General features: G+C 41.0%; 2 protein-coding genes and 1 long non-coding RNA gene across 6 annotated transcripts in view; 2 read left to right on the forward strand and 1 right to left on the reverse strand.

Moving 5' to 3' along the window:
• The window catches only part of LOC133365316 (uncharacterized), a 156153-nt gene extending 153394 nt beyond the window's left edge, over positions 1 to 2759 (reverse strand). For all 4 annotated transcript variants that reach the window (XR_009758167.1, XR_009758166.1, XR_009758169.1 and 1 more), the window contains exon 1: positions 2382 to 2759. This is a non-coding gene — a long non-coding RNA (uncharacterized LOC133365316). The remainder of the gene's footprint in view (positions 1 to 2381) is intronic.
• Positions 1 to 17186, forward strand: part of MEOX2 (mesenchyme homeobox 2) — a 107436-nt gene that overhangs the window by 58526 nt on the left and 31724 nt on the right. The window lies entirely within an intron of this gene.
• Positions 3143 to 9700, forward strand: LOC133365314 (uncharacterized). Its single transcript, XM_061587003.1, has 2 exons — positions 3143 to 3188; positions 7783 to 9700. Exons 1-2 carry the CDS (start codon positions 3144 to 3146, stop codon positions 8833 to 8835), a joined length of 1098 nt encoding a protein of 365 aa, XP_061442987.1. The 5' UTR covers position 3143; the 3' UTR covers positions 8836 to 9700.

The raw sequence follows: 17186 nt of genomic DNA on the forward strand, positions 1-17186 counted from the left end.
GTACAGACTTCCAATATTACAATGCATACAGATCTCACCCCCAAAATGACAAATTCTAGTTTTCTGGGGTTTTAGGAGTATAAGTCTCTGGCCATGCACAGAGTGATACACATTAAAAGTTGCTTTGGAATTCCCATATTATGGTGCCAGAAGGCTCACCTGTACTTCTAAGACTAGCCCAATGCAGAACTTTTTTTTAATTTATCAATTTTTTTCTTTTCAAAACCAATTAAAAATAAAAATACAACCATGCTGTTTTGAAATAGGCTGAGGAAAGGAGGGGTGGAATAATGTTCCCAGCGCTGAAGTATGCTTTTGCAGTTATTTACTGATCTCAAGCCTCCTCCAGAGAACGGGAAAAGAGGAGGAGTTGACCTGTAGGCATTAACCCGTTCTCTTGCCATCTCCCTCTTAGTTAATACGTTTGCCCACAAAACATTGCTCAACCCAAACCTTTGTTACCTGCACAGTAGGAAAAGCTGAAAAATAGTTACATTTCCTAATCCCTCAGCTCAGCTCTCCAACCTTCTCTACACACCTTCTTCATGATATACTATACCCCAACCATTTGTAACCTCAGCTTCCCCTTCTCTGTAATGGGCACATGGGGCTTTATTTAGAAAATACCTAGCTTTTGCACCAACTGATGCCTTAGCAATTGCCCTTCTATTCTTCATAGGAAATGTTTTAACATAGTTCCCTGATCTCTAAATCCAACTACCTTTACACATGCTCTCACCTTCCGCTGTGTTCTTAACCGTCTAGGTAAACCTAATAATAATAATAATAATAAAATTTTATTTAGCAGACGCCCATCTGTCCGACTAAACGGACACTCTGGGCGACGTACAATATAAAATACAATATAAAATACAATCTCCTCATATACATAATCATCACATTATTAATATCATAACATCTCATCTAAAGACCATCTTACGTTAATACAGTGTAAAACCTAACCCACCCCAGAGATCCCATAGGCCTGCCTGAAGAGCCAGGTCTTCAAGGCTCGGCGAAAAGTCAACAGGGAGGGGGCATGCCGAAGGTCAAAGGGAAGTAAGTTCCAGAGGGTGGGGGCCACGATCGAAAAAGCCCTCTCCCTGGTCCGCACCAACCTAGTTGTCTTATTCGGTGGGACCGAGAGAAGGTCCTGTGAGGCTGATCTTGTTTGGCGGCATATTTGGTGATACTGGAGGCGCTCCTTCAGATAAACTGGGCCGGAACCGTATAGGGTTTTAAAGGTTAAAACTAACACCTTGAATTGGGCCCGGTATACAACTGGCAACCAGTGTAATGGGGTGATATGATCGCGGCGGCGAGTCTGCTTTATTAAGCGTGCCGCCGCATTTTGTACCAGCTGGAGTTTCCGGACCGTCTTCAATAGTAACCCCACGTAGAGCGCATTACAGTAGTCTAGTCGAGAGGAGATCAGGGCATGTATCACTCGTGGGAGCAGATGTATGGGAAGATAGGGTCGCAGCCTCTATGTTTTATTCCCGAATCAGACAGCAAAAGAACTTTCTCATAGCATTATTTAGGCAATACTTCATTTCAATTTCAATGAAAAAATCTATAACATTTTCTTCTTTAGCTTTCCTGGGAGTCCTTAAGACTCCTTACCCAGGATTCATGTAATCTCTTACTAGTTTCTTCATACAAATAAAAAATAAGCATTCCATTGAGTCTGAGGTATTTTGCTGCCCCAGACTCATGGGCTCCATGGAGGTGTACAATTTTATCTATATCAAAGTTCTCTCCAGGAACTGCAAATCTACTGTCTCTAGTGTAGAAATTCCACTGTGCCAAAATTCTACAACTTCAGTGTCAATGATTATACATGTAGAAGGCAGGTGTTCCCTTTTTAGGGACTGGTACAGATTCTGCACCCCCCTTTTCTTGGTTCACACAGGGAAAAGGTCCACTGGATCATGAAGTTCAGCCCTTAAGCCTAGTCCCAGACCTGGTCAGTGGCTCATATATAGAGGGAAAAACTCATTCACACCTGTAACTCAATTCACACAGGTCTTTCACACAAGGAAAGGCTGATTTCAAAAGTCCAGTCTGATAGTGGGATCTGCTAATGGCACAGCAATGGCCACCTAATGCCCAGAGGCAAGACTGTGTGATGGTGGCTTGATATGCATTTATTTCCCCACTGTTAGATCTGGCTGATAAACCCGGGAAAATGGGAAAGGGAAAAGTCTCCTGCACTTGATTCCTCAGGAGATTCCTCAATTCACACAAGAGCACAGGGCTCATTAACTCAGTTCACACTAGAGCACGCAGCTCATACTCAGTTCATACAAGATCCATTCGCTAACACCCTTTTCAATCCATCTCTTAATCTCCCTTCCAAAAAATACTTTTAGACTACTTACTTGGTGTTCTAACAGATCTGGCAGCAAAAAGATTGGATAGTGCTGCCGCAACAAGAGATGGCTAGGCAATCCCCCACTGACAATCCTCACCAGAGATTTTTAATAAAGTATTTTACCTTTTTTTTTTATGGTGCCAGGAAGTCAGTGGTGGACAGCCTAGTCAGCTTCTCCAGGGAATGTGACTATCGAAGTCACAGCACCAAACAAGCTTCCCGTTGCGTTTAGTTAAGATGAGTCAGACACCTTTATTTTGTTTCATACAGCTGTATGTAGAGAACTTGGAAGTTCCAATCTTCTCTCCCTTTATTTTCTTACAGAACATATTTATACCATTCCCCAAAAGTGCATGTAACAGATTGCAATATGTCATCATTTTAAAATGTCATTCCAGCCTGTCATCTTGACCTGTTCTACTGTCTTCTCCTAAAGCAGAAAACACAGCACACAGAAAATTAAACATTAATCAGGGTGACCATTTTTCGGACTAAAGTCTAAGGATTGCCTATACATGGCTTGCAATGTTTTCCTAACCTGTTTACACTTCTTGTTCACCCTCCTTGCAGTTTCAGCATAAGCATTTTCCTAGGAACATCTTTGTGGTTTCTCTTTAATATATCAAACGGAGCCATTCTATGTGCCATTCTTTGCTTTCAAAATTCACAATTCAGAATCAAAGCTAGGAAATCTGAAACGTTTGCTGCTTCCACATACCCAAAGATTGATAATGCACATCTCCTTCTCTGCCCCCATGGAACCAGATGGATGGAGGAAATCCTCTACCCTCTGCTGAGTCTACAGCAAACAGAGGTAAGAAGAGAGACACATCACATACTAGATAGGATAGAGTTTGGCCTCCATCCATAACTTCCCCAGTTCTGATCATTACTCTGTTTCTTTTCTTTCATATAATCTTTCTGTTTTAATGATATTCCGCTTCTAATTCAGGAACTGACTGCATAATTCAGGGCATAAATCATGAATTTTAGAAGCATTTACATTCTTCAAACATTATGCCTGCACATGGGCATTTGGGGCTGCTGCTGGTGCGTAGACATGCCTGCTAGGTGTTATCTTGTTCCAAATTGAATGTAGGGGTATGTTTGGGACATTATTGTCTAATCTGCACCAAACAAGAGGTAATTTGCTTTAATGTATAAAAGCATTCAATTTTAAAGGGGAAAAATAAGTTAAAGCTGCAATCCTATACCCATTTACCTAGGAGTAAACCTCAGTGAACTCAATGAAGCTTATTTTTTTTATAGAAATGAATAGAATTGCACTGTTAAATTCACAGTCTGTTCATTCAAGTTATCTCTCATATACTTACAGATATGTAGTAGGTTTTGGGGGGGGAAACAAATGTGTTACTCTTTGACATGAATGTGGGCAATAAAATCTTTTTCAGATGTTTAAACTATTAATATTTTACAACCCTTCTTATTATGGTTTCTCCTGAAAGACAGGTAATTCCATTTAATTGCAGGTGGGAAAGGACTTTCCATTGTTCCTTTTCTTGTATGGTGAGTGTTGCACTTCAGGACAATGCTGTAAAAGTAAACTGTGAATGAAATAGTAGAATACACACACACTGGCAACCCTGTGGATTCTGGGAAATTCTGGGGGAAAAAACATAGATAACATCTGGGTATTTACTAATCTGCATGTATGAGTACAGCTGGCCCTTTTAGGTGTCATTTTAATGCTTTCTTAGGGGTAGTAAGATATATAAAATATTTGAACAGAGCACATGTAATGGGCATAGACACACATACATGATTAATCAGAGAAGGATTATTTTTATTATGCTTCCTAGTACTGTTACAGAGGTTAGCTTGAATTTGGCAGATGAAATCAAAAAGAGAGGAGATAAAAATGTGTGATTTAGAAAGCATTGAGTCTAGACCAGTGGTTCCCAACCTGGGGGATGGGACCCCCAGGGGGCCCCGCGAAGTAATCCAGAGGGGGCCGTGAACAGTAAAAAAAATGAATTATTTATTAATTTTTTAAAAAAGTCTTCACTCCCTCGACACTGTCTGCTTTCCACTGCCGCTGCAGATGACACCTCCCCCTTGCTCCAAACAAGAGGGGAGGCCTTTTGCTGAAGCACCAGAGTGTCTTTCAGGTGCACTAAGGGCAGGCATCTGCCTATAAAATACAAGGCAGATGCCAAAGGAGGCTGAGGGTGGGGCTACCAGGAAGAAGAGGGGATTACTATCACTGATTCCCGTCTCCTTGCACTGCCGCTACTGACAACACCCTTACTTAGAATGAGAGGAGAGGGCTTTTTGTGAAGCAAAAAGAAGCAAGGCTGCGCAGAAAGGCTGCTTTCCCCCTTCCTTCCTGGCAGCCAGCCTGCCTCCCTGGGGGGAGGGGGTCATGATTTTTTTTCAGCTTATAAAGGGGGTCCCGTGCTCATAAAGGTTGGGAACCACTGGTCTAGACTATGAAATAGGAAATGCTTTGTGCATCCATGGTTGAGTTAGATACTATGTATGCTATTAATGTGTAACAGGAGCTTTTAAAAATACCCATCAGGTAAAGCTGCTTACGACAAGATTGGAGAAAGTAATATGATGTGGAAATGTTGGCTAATAGTCCACTCATGCTTAATTGCTGCTACAGCAGTTTCCTCTACTGTTGCTTCTTTCCAACTTATGCCTACATAAAAAGCTCCTGCCCTTTACTTCATGCTCCTCTTTCCTCATACAGACTGCCTCTTCAAGGGCATTCAAAACAGGTTCTCCTTTCTGCTGTTTCTTCATCCTGTGCTGGAACTAAGTTCTGCACTTAAGAAGTGTGTGAGAATAACATTTTCATTGTTATTCCATGCATTTTCATTTAAAAGTTTCATTTGTTTTATTACTCATTTGTCAGAGGTAAATTTGTTTCCTTGCAAACTCAGAACTAGTTCAATTGTTTTCCTCACAACTTTCATTGGTTTACCACTGGTTTAAATACAGCCACTCCACTGCTGCATGTATCTTAAGTGTTTTAGGGTTATATTAGATGTGATATTAAATGCATCTTTCCATTTAACATGGATGTTTTTTAAAGATTCAAATAGCCTCTGGTGTTGAGGGGTCCCTTGATAATTATCAGGATCAGAGCAGGTATGGAAGAATTTAGCTCTGTCTCCCCTGCTACGTTCTTGAGCAAAACCCCTTCTCTGAAGCTATTTGCAGTGGGAAGAAATGGTGCCAATGGGTGAATTCCTTCTGAATGCACAGGGTATCTTCAATGGAAGGATTTTCCTCAGGATTTCAGAAATGGAGAAAATGGTTAAATTCTCCCCTTCATGCCTGCAGTGATCTTGATCATTATCACACACTTAGCAGCTGCTATTTGCTTTAACTTCATGTATCCTTTGGTCCTTAGAGGCAATTTTAAAAGGTGTACATCTTAGAACTCCTCATTGTTTTCAATGGTAGATGCAGCTTCTCCTGATTTTAAATTCTTTATTTTTTTTAATCCTATTCCCCTCAAAAGACATGATGGGATAAACAGTCCTCATCTTATGTATGGGTATTTTATAAAAAGGTAGACAGACATAGCCTAACTGGTATCTGAATTAACAGAACAACAGAATGGCAAAGCAGAGGTGTTGAGTAGAGAAGGGAGAGTCTTAAGCCAGAGCAGAGTGTAGAGGAACTGAACAGCAAACCAGGCAGAAGCAGGAAGTACTTTTTCATGTAGCTAAGCTATGGAATTTGCTACCACAAGATGTAGTGATGGCTGCCATCTTGGATGGCTTTAAAAGAAGACAAATTCATGGATGGAAAGACAATTGATGGCTACTAGTAATGAAGAGTATGCATTACCTCCAGCATCAGAGGCAGCATGCCTTTGAATGCCAGTTGCTGGTGAACACAAGTGGGGGATGCTGTTATGCTCATGTCCTGCTTGTGGGCTTCCTCTGGTCTGATCCACCAGGGCTCTTCTTAGAGAAAAAGATCTGCTGTTTAGCACTTATAGTCACTGATTTTATCGACTTCCGGTTAAAGATGGAGGCAAGTAACACAGCTTGTTTTATCTCCCTCTCGGCCCTCAGGCGTGCTAATAATTTGTAAATAGTTTGGCTTTTGGTTGTTCATACCATCTGCACCTTCAAATACTCCTCCACATTTCGTTGATACCAGCTAGCTTATCGCCCTAACCAGGACAGCTGTTTCATTTGCTCCCTCGGTCCTGAGGAGTTTTCTTAACCGGCCCCCTGGGAAAAGCCTCTCCCAGACATCAATCATCTCATTACCAGCTCCGATACTAAACAGCAGTTAACGAGGAGAAGACTTGAGGGCAAGAACTAGAAGTAATTTGGCAATGCTTTGAAGGGAGAAATAAAGTCTAGTTATCTCCTTAGTGGCGTGGGAGGACTCCTATACTGACAGCTACTAAAGATAAAGATAGTAGCACACGAAAGAGCTCACTCCTTCCCTTTCCAGCCTGTATTCCACATCGAGTCCTTAACATCAGACTTTCAAGCCCAATATTCCCATGGTATTAACAAGGAAAAGATATAAAGAACTAGGCATAACGCCACAAATTGATGAGGCTCCTTTAACTGGTCAGCAGGCAAAGATTACACAATTTTTCCTGCCTAAGTTGAACGTCAGCCAGCCTCATGAGGATCCCCAGGAGTTGCTCTCGCCTCCGGTTTCCATTCTCGACTGGTCTTTAGACCATATAAGTGACATTTATGGGCCAAGAGAAGACCCTTCCTCCTTAAATTTAGCCAAGGAATTAGCGATTGCAGATCATCAGTCCTCCCTTCAGCCCAAGGTGAATGATTGCCCTGAGGATCTGATACAAACAAGCCCTGTGCCTGTAAGGAGAAAATCGGATATAGAAACCCCTAAAATTCCTAGAAATATATTAGACTCCCCCTCAGGCACAAATAATAATCCCCTAGTGGGATGGACCTTTTTGATCCTCGAGGAAATTGAACTTATTAAAACCTTTCTTTCCGAATGCAATGGTCTGCTGAACACTCTGGTGACCATTGCTAGGAAGTTAAACCGAGGGAATGGTGATAAAGAGGAGGAACCCATTAATGTAAACCCAGGAAAAATGACCCCTAAGCCTACCAAAATGACTAATCAGCACCTTCAGATACGGAAAGGGGCACCCAAGCATAAAACCATTGCTGGATGGCGAAAGAATGCCTTAAAAAAAAACAAAGAATATCAAAAATTTCAAACCTCCTCGGTATAAGAAACTGAATTATAACCCACTCTTCAAACTGCTTAACTCCTTATCCTCTCAGACCTCCGAGCTTCATCTAGCAGAGAACCCTACAGGGCCAGTAAAGGGAAAGGCGATAGTTGAGATCACTCCCTCAAACCCATTTACACAAGTGACTGGTCCTCCCTCTTCACCATCTGATCACCCTTTGCAATGCCAACAGGGTCACCGCTTTCCTTTTCCCACCGAATTACAAAAGACGGACGTCCAGAGTCATCCAATCAAAGCATATTGGAACCTGGTTTTGAACCAGAATAAGCTGGCTCTTCTTAACTATACAAAGCCGCCAGGTTTCCAATCGCAATGTTACCGGAAACTTCAGCTTCTGGATGTATTGGAACCGTTCCTGCCTGGCCAGATTCGCATTCCAGATATTAACCACATTGATTACCTTTTCAACAACTACAAGACCGCACGCACCATTGTCTCCTTCACGAAGCCAACCCTTGCTAGAATGGTCTATGACAACAGGGATGGTTTAGCCGGAACTGGAATTTTAATTTCAAGACTCTTCAAGAATGTGGCACCCCCACAACCTCTAGGATCCATCTGTCCAGCTCCACCTATCTGCAAGCGAGGAATAGCCCCCCTTCTTTTTAGAACCCAGGCATGTTCTACAACTCCTACAGTTCCAGCTCTTCACACCATTCTCCCGCAGGAAGGCCAAGATCTCCCTACAGCTTTTCTGGACGAGCCTCTTGAACTGGAAGAAACCCAGTTGATAGAATCCTTTTGTGGTCTACCCAAGGATGAGCAGAGCGCAATAGTACATAGATTGGATTGCCTGAAAACGCTACTGAGCAACCTGCAAGCTGGAAATCCCAACTCGCTCACAAATGGAGGGTCGCCACACCATAACAGGCCGGCAGTCCTGGCTGCCCAACCAACTCAGACCCTTCATCCTCTCAGCTTAACTTCCCTTAAGTGCGCCACTCATCAAGTAACAGCTGAAATAAACCTGACTTCTTTCACCAATGCAGCTCAAAGCGAGGGAAATATGGCTATTTTCAGGCACCCAGGATGTGGGACCAAGCCCCTCGACGGCCCCTCCTGGACGGAAATGCGTCATCTGGACACTGCGGAACTGGGATCCCCTGGGAAGACTCTGTGCCTACCTAGTACCTTGGCCTGTTATGATGGCCCAATATCATCAAATGTTAGCACCCAGAATTTGGACACAGAGCTAATCACAGTCCTGGGAAATCCTATGGAATGACGGGATCAAAACCCTAATGGCACTGATTTTATCTTTTGTATTTTTATATATTCTTAAACACCTCTCCTAGATAGTTTATATTAAACTTTTGATACATTCCCAAAATACAGTAAAATAAAGGGAACCCACAGATGAAGAAAAAATGAGCATAGACAATGAAACATGTGCCACCCTCTTTTATAAGCCTCCTCCCCTTTCTTGCTGTGGCCACTGGGATTGAAATATTCTCTGAAGGGCAATGTGGACAGAAGACATATTAGATTTCTGGAAACTTTCTTAGAGATGTTGCTAAAAATATTTTTGATATAGATTGGACAGCTTTCTAATGGGCCAATGTAATTGCTCTTCTTCACTTTCCCTCTCCCTGTAACCTTTCTATGACCGATGCAGGCTATTCCAGGCCACAGCTCCAGTTCAAATGAATGAGTTCAGAATGAAATTAACAAGATATCAATGGAAAATTCATTCAGAACTCATTCCCATTCTTTTTCACAACTAAAACAAACGAAACAAATGGATTTCACACATTCACTTTTTAATTTTTTTTTCCTATTTAGCCTGCTGTTAGCAATAAGCAAGTATTAAGAGGAGGAGAATTCTATATTCTTTTGAGAAAGCCCATCAGTCTAGATTGTGAATGTTCCTACAGTCATCCCTGGTGACTGCAAGAACCATTATGCTTCCCCTTGGAGCCCTGGAGCCATAAGAAAGCAACTTTTATGTCTCTTTTCTTGGGTGTTTCATCTTGCTAAGGTGACTTGTGCAATGTTCAGACTTATCATTACTGCTGTTAAGCACAACTGATTTGCTGACAGAAACTGCCATTGTCCTTCATGTAATGCCACCTCAAGAGCTGACTTTTGGAAGAACAACAAAAAAGGCACAGCAATAAAGAAGTCCTAAAGAAACTCAACCTGCCTTAAACTTTGTGAGTTTTTCAATTTTATTGCTAAGTATGGAAAACGTAAAGCCCACATTCCTTGGCTTACATGCAAGCTATTTATTATTTTTGGTCAGATGTGCATTTGTGGAAGAAAAAGAAAGGAAACTTGAAAGCCAGCAAATCTGAGTTAACTTACAGACTCATATTTTGTGGGGAGGGGGATTCTTCCTAACAGTCTAAGAAAATTAATTTTCATAAAATGAGGACCATTCTTATGGGTGTACCCAAAGAAAGAGAAAGTTTAGAACAACTCTTAAAAAGGTTCATGCATTCTCACTCTATATCCAAGTATAAGCAAATTTATTCTAGTTCACCTATGGCATGTTGACTTTACTCCTCAACTTATAAAGCTCCTTTGCCTTCAGCTCTGAAAGTTTGTGATTTGTTTCAGCTTGGTAGGTAGTATGCATAAGCATAAAATTGTATATTGTCTTGCACAACAGTTCCTCCATCTGAACAGTTTCCATTAATTGTGAATAAGTCCTCACCTGAACACCAGCACAACCTCACCTGAACACCCAGCACAACTTGTGATCTACCTATGGTAGACAACAAGGAAGTGGCATTTTGTTGTTGTTTACAGTCTTGCAATTTCTGTTACCACCATTTCCAAAATACTGCCATTCCTTATTTATAGTTGGATGTCATTGGGGTGATCTTTTACACACACACACACACACACACACACAATTGAGAGAACTCTGGATTCTTCACTGATGAATACAGGGACATTGTCTGATTCTAGAGAAGTTACAGCAGTGCAAGTAGTTGTGTGCACCAATTCATCTGAAACATGATTTTATTGGGAGGTGCAATGAAGCCAGCCAACATTTCTTGGCAATTCCTTCACCTATTCATGGTAAGTTTTTGTTATTTCCTGTGGATCACACCTTCACCAAAACCATGAAATGTACTTTGTGTGGCATAGCTTTACTGAAACTGGACGAGAAGTTGGTTCAATAGTGACAAAGGGCCAAACTATAAATTATGTGCAAATAAATGTAATGATAGCCTGATAGCCCTTTTTTTGATGAAAAGCAATTGTATCAGGAAGAGATTGGGAGCAGAGCCTGTAACCATGTTCTACCTGCCAATCCCCCACTCCACAGTGCCCCCAAATTGCCCTACCGCCTGTCTACCTTTGCTGTGGCAGGTTTTGGAACTTTGAGTGGGCAATAGTTGGGGGAGATGATTTGGAGTGTAGAAATGACAGGCAGGGGACCAGTAATTCAAAAGTGCAGGGTCTCTTCATGATAGTCACAGTCACACCCTCTCCCCCTGTTTTCTTTTGCTGCTGGGTTGAGAATGATAATGCCTTCCCTCACAACAACAGATGTCCATAGGAACCAATCAGCATGAAAGGGGAGAGTGTTAGCTATTGGAAAGAGTCTTCTCAGTGGCTGACTCACCTCCTTTCATTCTGATTGTCTCCAATCAGCAGGAAAGGACAAGGAAACAAGTTAGAAGACTCTTGTCAGTGGCTAACAGACTGCCCTTTCATGCAGATTAGCTCATGGGACACTGTAGACATAGGGACCCTGCTGGGACCCTGCTTCCAAAAAAGTAAAGGGTCTAAGACCTCATGAGACCCTGGACGACTACACCCCTGCAGGGAAGAATGAAGCATCTCTCCCCCAACCCCGCACAATATCATCTCTCAATCACCATTTCCTGAGTGGCTTACCACCTCCCGCAATATTGTTGGACTACCTAATTGTCATTTAGCTCTTTAGCTGATGGTTTCAAAGATTCCAGCAGAGGCAGAAGAGCTGTCACTTCTATACATGCTGGCTCTAGAACCATTATGACAAATCTTATGAAGCACTAACTCAGCACATCACAGAGCTTGTATCTAAGTTTGTATGTTAGAATGGAGAAAGACTCAAACAATATGATGGGATTTTCTTCTCTTAACAAAACAAAAAAAGCACATGAGCACCTATCTAATGTATAAAATGTAGCAAGTAGATTTACTGCTATTGATTACATGAATGGGTACTTTCTCTAAGTTTACAATAGCCCTATTCAGGAGGGGCGGAGTTGCTGGGAGTTGTAGTCCAAAATATCAGGTTGGGGAAGAGTGCTTTGGACCATCTGATATTTAGCCATGACTGAATATTAGATGATGGCCGATAGACAGTTCATCATGTTTGATTTTGCATGTTGTCTCATGATTTGCCCTACAACGTTGAGAGCTATATTATGTACAATTCTTTCTACACAGAAAGCATTTCCATGTAGATTATCTAATGTGAAAATCCCACGTGACTGTTTTGCTGGGCCTCATATCACAGAGTACATCTATAGTTTTAAACATAACTTGAAATAAAACAAAGTTATTAATGACAAATAAGAAACTGCCTGCTGTCAGATAGGCAGAAAGATGAGAAGACAGGAAATTGAGCAAGTACAAGAAAATAAATATTTAGGAAGTAATATAACAGAGGTAGAACAGACATTAAGGACAGAATGGGGAGGGCCAAATAGACATTTTATAAGAAACAGTATCTGTTTACAGGAGGAAAGTTTCCCACTAAAAAGAAACTTAATCAAAACCTAAATATGGAGTAGAGACCTATATGGATGGGTAATAGATAAAATGGGAAAGGGGGAATGAGGAGTCTTTGAAATGTGCTAAAGTGTAAACTGAGCTGCTAGAAAGAAAGCCTAATGAAGAAATACTGGATGGGACTGGATGAAGAAGGGCTGATGCAAACTGAAAAGTTTTAATCATATATGCTAGTGGGGGAATAGTTCAAGATTATAACTGAAGAGAAAGTAGAAGAGCAAGGAAGACCTATATACATACATACATACATACATACATACATACATATATATGTACGTCTCCACCTTTACTGCTATGTAAAGCAAATGATGAAAGAAAAAAAGGTGGAGACATACGTGGATGGGGAAAGACTTGCAGAAGACAAAAATAACAGAGTTCTTAAAGACGAATCTATGAATGACAGACATACCAGAGAATACTCTGGCACATACTGTCATGTGTGGTGATCTGTATGCAGGTAGGAGTTTATTTTGCTGTACTAAAGTCCCCATTACCTGGGGACAGGTAATGTATCTCTTTGCTTCTTTGAGTTATAAGAGACCTTACAAGCAGGACTGGCCCTACCATTAGCATCAGGCAACAGATATATTTAGAATGAGGAGGAGCGCCATCTTGTCCTTTGCCCCAGGCAGCAAAATGTTTTGGGCCAATCCTGATTAGAAGTCCTGGTAACAGAATCAAGATCCCATGAAAGTTATGGCATGCATACCTATACTGAAATGGCAGAAAAGTTTATTGTGAATGGTAATGATCTAGTATTTATTTATTTATTACATTTATGTCCCACCTTTCCTCCAAGGAGCTCAAGGTGGCATACAAACACGGTGCTCTCTCTTCTAGTGTTATCCTCACAACAATCCTATGAGGTAGGTTAGGCTGCAAGACAGTGACTGGCCCAGGGTCACTCTGAGAGCTTCATGGCTAATTGGGGTAGAACTCTGGTCCAGATTCCAGTCCGATACTTTAACCACTACACCACACTGGCTACTCTGATTTAATCCTCTCACCATCATTACCGTTTATCTATCTATTTTGTTTTGTTTATGCTTCAATTTGTCATCTATTAAAAATGTTGAATATTTCCCTAGCAATTGAAGGACATTATGTATGTTATTAAAAGAAAAAGTCTATCCCTCTATAAAGAATTACAATCTTTTCTATCACTGTACTAGTTAAATTTAAGATCCCATCTGAGTGTTCTGTAATCTAAAGAGGAAACAGTATTGGGAAGTAAGTTTGTATGCTTTTCCATATTTCCTTGTTGTCTCCTTGAGTTAGTTTAATCACAAAAAATGAAAGTTTTACAGAACAAAAGTTATCAAACTTAACTATCACTTGATCACTTATGTACATTTTGTGAAATATATGGAAGTGAGTATGGAGAACAATACATGCTTTACATAATGCTTTCCTTTAACCTCAGGTGTTATATACCATATGTTAATACTTAAAGTATTATGTGGGGAAAGGGAGTGTATTATGGGGCCCTTTCAGTGTTTTTTTCTTTTTCAGCTACACCTACCATTTGGCATAGGATACAGGCAGCAGAGGAAAACTTGAGGGGGTTTGCCTTAGTTGCAACAGCTGCAAAACAGATGGGAAGCTGACATGAAATCTGCCAGAAATCTCCTCTAGGTTTTCCACCCATTTTCTACCAAAGAGAAAACAATCCAGGTGATACTGAATATAGATCCTGAGGTCAAAAAGGGGTGGAATCTCTTGGTCCTGGCTGTTAGAAAACTTCTAGGGGGGAAATCCCAGCAAAACAAAACGTACTGCTTTGGAAATCAGAACAATCTTTACAGAGACAACAAATCTGATGACTATCCTGAGCAACTAGATTTTGACAGAAAACAATGGAGAAGCAGTTGTGCACAATAAAAGACAGTGAAACAAAGGATGGAAACAGTCAGATGTATATAGGAGTTTAAAAATCATACAACTGCTAAATCCACATTTTTCCCATAGCTTGTAACTTCAGAGAATTCTTTGCTGTTCATTACAAAAATCTATTAAATCTTAGACTTTTTGTTGAAAGATCAAAATAAAATGATGATATTGGGATTTGACGATTAACTAAGATAGCCTATGGAGAAAAGTGATCCTGTATGTATACATTAAGGGACAGGTTTGATGTATATTATATACTTATAGCTGATCTGCGACAAATCGGAAGTCAACTATTTTATTTTTATTTTTTTGTTGTATTGTTATGTTTTTTGACTTTGTTTTGTTTGTCTTTTGAAAAATTTGAATAAAAATTATTAAAAAAAACCAAAAATCTATTAATACAAGCAAAATTCTATCATCACTATTTCTGCTAGGGATGTGAACCATATTGTGCTAAAGGGGCTTGTGAGTCTCTACCACAGTGGTTCTCAAACTTTTTTGGTTCGCGGCGCTCTGTAAAACATATAAAAATTTTCTGGCACACTTCGTGTACAAAATTAAAAATATATTAATATATTTTAAACTATGAATAAAAATAACAAACTATAGAAAACTATTACTTACCCTATACAAATGGGTTTCTTCTCATTTTTAAAATATACTTTCATAATATTTGAGGCACACCTAGCCACCTCTTAGGGCGCACCAGTGTGCCTGGGCGCACCGTTTGAGAATCACTGCTCTACAGTATGTACAGTTTTGTCAGTGATCATAGAATCATAGAATAGTAGAGTTGGAAGGGGCCTATAAGGCCATCAAGTCCAACCCCCTGTGCAATGCAGGAATCCAAATCAAAGCATTTCCGACAGATGGCTGTCCAGATGCCTCTTGAATGCCTCCAGTGTCGTAGAGCCCACTACCTCTCTAGTTAATTGATGCCATTGTCGTATGGCTCTAACAGTTAGGAAGTTTTTCCTGATGTCCAGTCAAACTCTGTCTTCCTGCAACTTGAGCCCATTATTCCATGTCCCACACTCTGGGACAATCGAGAAGAGATCCCGGCCCTCCTCTATGTGACAACCTTTCATGTACTTGAAGAGTGCTATCATATCTCCCCTCAGTCTTCTCTTCTCCAGGCTAAACATGCCCAGTTCTTTCAGTCTCTCCTCATAGGACTTTGTTTCCAGTTCCCTGATCATCCTTGTTGCCCTCATCTGAACCTGTTCCAGTTTGTCTGCATCCTTCTTGAAGTGCGGAGACCAGAACTGGATGCAGTATTCAAGATGAGGCCTAACCAGTGCTGAATAGAGGGAACTAATACTTCACGTGATTTGGAAACTACACTTCTGTTAATGCAGCCTAATATAGCTTTTGCCTTTTTTGCAGCCACATTGCACTGTTGGCTCATATTCAGCTTGTGATCAACGACAATTTCAAGATCCTTCTCACATGTCGTATTGCTGAGCCAAGTATCCCCCATCTTATAACTGTGCATTTGGTTTCTTTTTCCTAAGTGTAGAACTTTGCATTTATCTCTGTTGAATTTCATTCTGTTGTTCTCAGACCAATGCTCCAGCCTATGAAGGTCCCTTTGAATTTTGTTTCTGTCTTCCACGGTATTAGCTATGCCCCCCAATTTTGTATCATCTGCAAATTTGATAAGCATGCTGTGTACCTCCTCATCCAAGTCGTTAATAAATATGTTGAAGAGCACTGGGCCCAGGATCGAGCCCTGTGGTACCCCACTCATTACTTCCACCCAGTTTGAGAAGGAACTGTTGATAAGCACTCTTTGAGTACGATTCTGGAGCCAACTGTGGATCCACCTGATAGTTATTCCATCCAGCCCACATTTAGCTAGCTTGCTAATCAGAATATCATGGGGCACTTTGTCAAAAGCTTTGCTGAAGTCGAGGTATATTATGTCCACAGCATTCCCACAGTCTACAAGGGAGGTTACCAGGTCAAAAAATGAGATAAGATTAGTTTGGCAGGATTTGTTCTTCATAAATCCATGTTGGCTCCTAGTCATCACTGCATTGTTTTCAAGGTGCTTACAGATTGACTGCTTTATAATCCGTTCCAGAGTTTTTCCAGGGATTGATGTTAGGCTGACTGGTCTGTAGTTCCCTGGTTCCTTCTTTTTGCCTTTTTTGAAGATAGGGACACCATTAGCTCTCCTCCAGTCATCCGGCACTTCACCAGTCCTCCATGATTTCGCAAAGATAATAGACAGCAGTTCTGAGAGTTCTTCAGCCACTTCCTTCAATACTCTAGGATGCAGTTTATCAGGCCCTGCCACAATTTGAACTCACTCAAAGTGATTAGGTATTCCTTGACCCTTTGTCTATGAATCTCAAGCTCCAATCCTGCCCCTTCTACTTCGTGTTTCCCGGGAGGGTCACAGATCCTTTTTTGGGAGAAGACTGAGCCAAAGTAGGAATTGAGCACTTCTGCCTTTTCTTTGTCATCTGTTATCATTTTGCCATCCTCATTGAGTAGCTATGCCACCGTTTCTTTTCTCTGTCTTTTACTATGGACATACCCGAAGAAAGCTTTTTTGTTGCTTTTAGCATCCCTCGCTAACCTCAGCTCATTCTCAGCTTTAGCCTTCCTGACACCATCCCTACAGTTCCGTGATACCTGCCTGTACTCTTCCTTTGTGGCCTGGCCTTCTTTCCATTTCCTGTATGTGTCCTTTTTTGTTTTCAGGTAATCTCTAAGCTTTTTGTGAAGCCACATTGGCTTCTTCTGCTTGCCACTGTGCTTTTAGAATTTCCTTTTGTAGAAACTCCCACCCATCTTGGACTTCTCTTCTCATTAGGGTCGCTGGCCATGGAACCGTACTTACAATTGTTCTGAGTTTATTAAAATCAGCTTTCCTGAAGTCCAGGGTGCGCGTATGGCTACTCTCAGCTTTTGCTTCTGTTAAAATCAAGAATTCAAGTA

This window comes from Rhineura floridana, chromosome 10, assembly GCF_030035675.1.
Source record: "Rhineura floridana isolate rRhiFlo1 chromosome 10, rRhiFlo1.hap2, whole genome shotgun sequence".
Taxonomy (NCBI): domain Eukaryota; kingdom Metazoa; phylum Chordata; class Lepidosauria; order Squamata; family Rhineuridae; genus Rhineura; species Rhineura floridana.

Excerpts from the sequence above, each read along its gene's own strand:
- LOC133365314 (XM_061587003.1), top strand. The coding sequence starts at position 3,144 with ATGGAGGAAATCCTCTACCCTCTGCTGAGTCTACAGCAAACAGAG. Across the intron at positions 3,189-7,782 it reads TGAGTCTACAGCAAACAGAG|GGTCACCGCTTTCCTTTTCC; the intron begins GTAAGAAGAGAG and ends CAATGCCAACAG.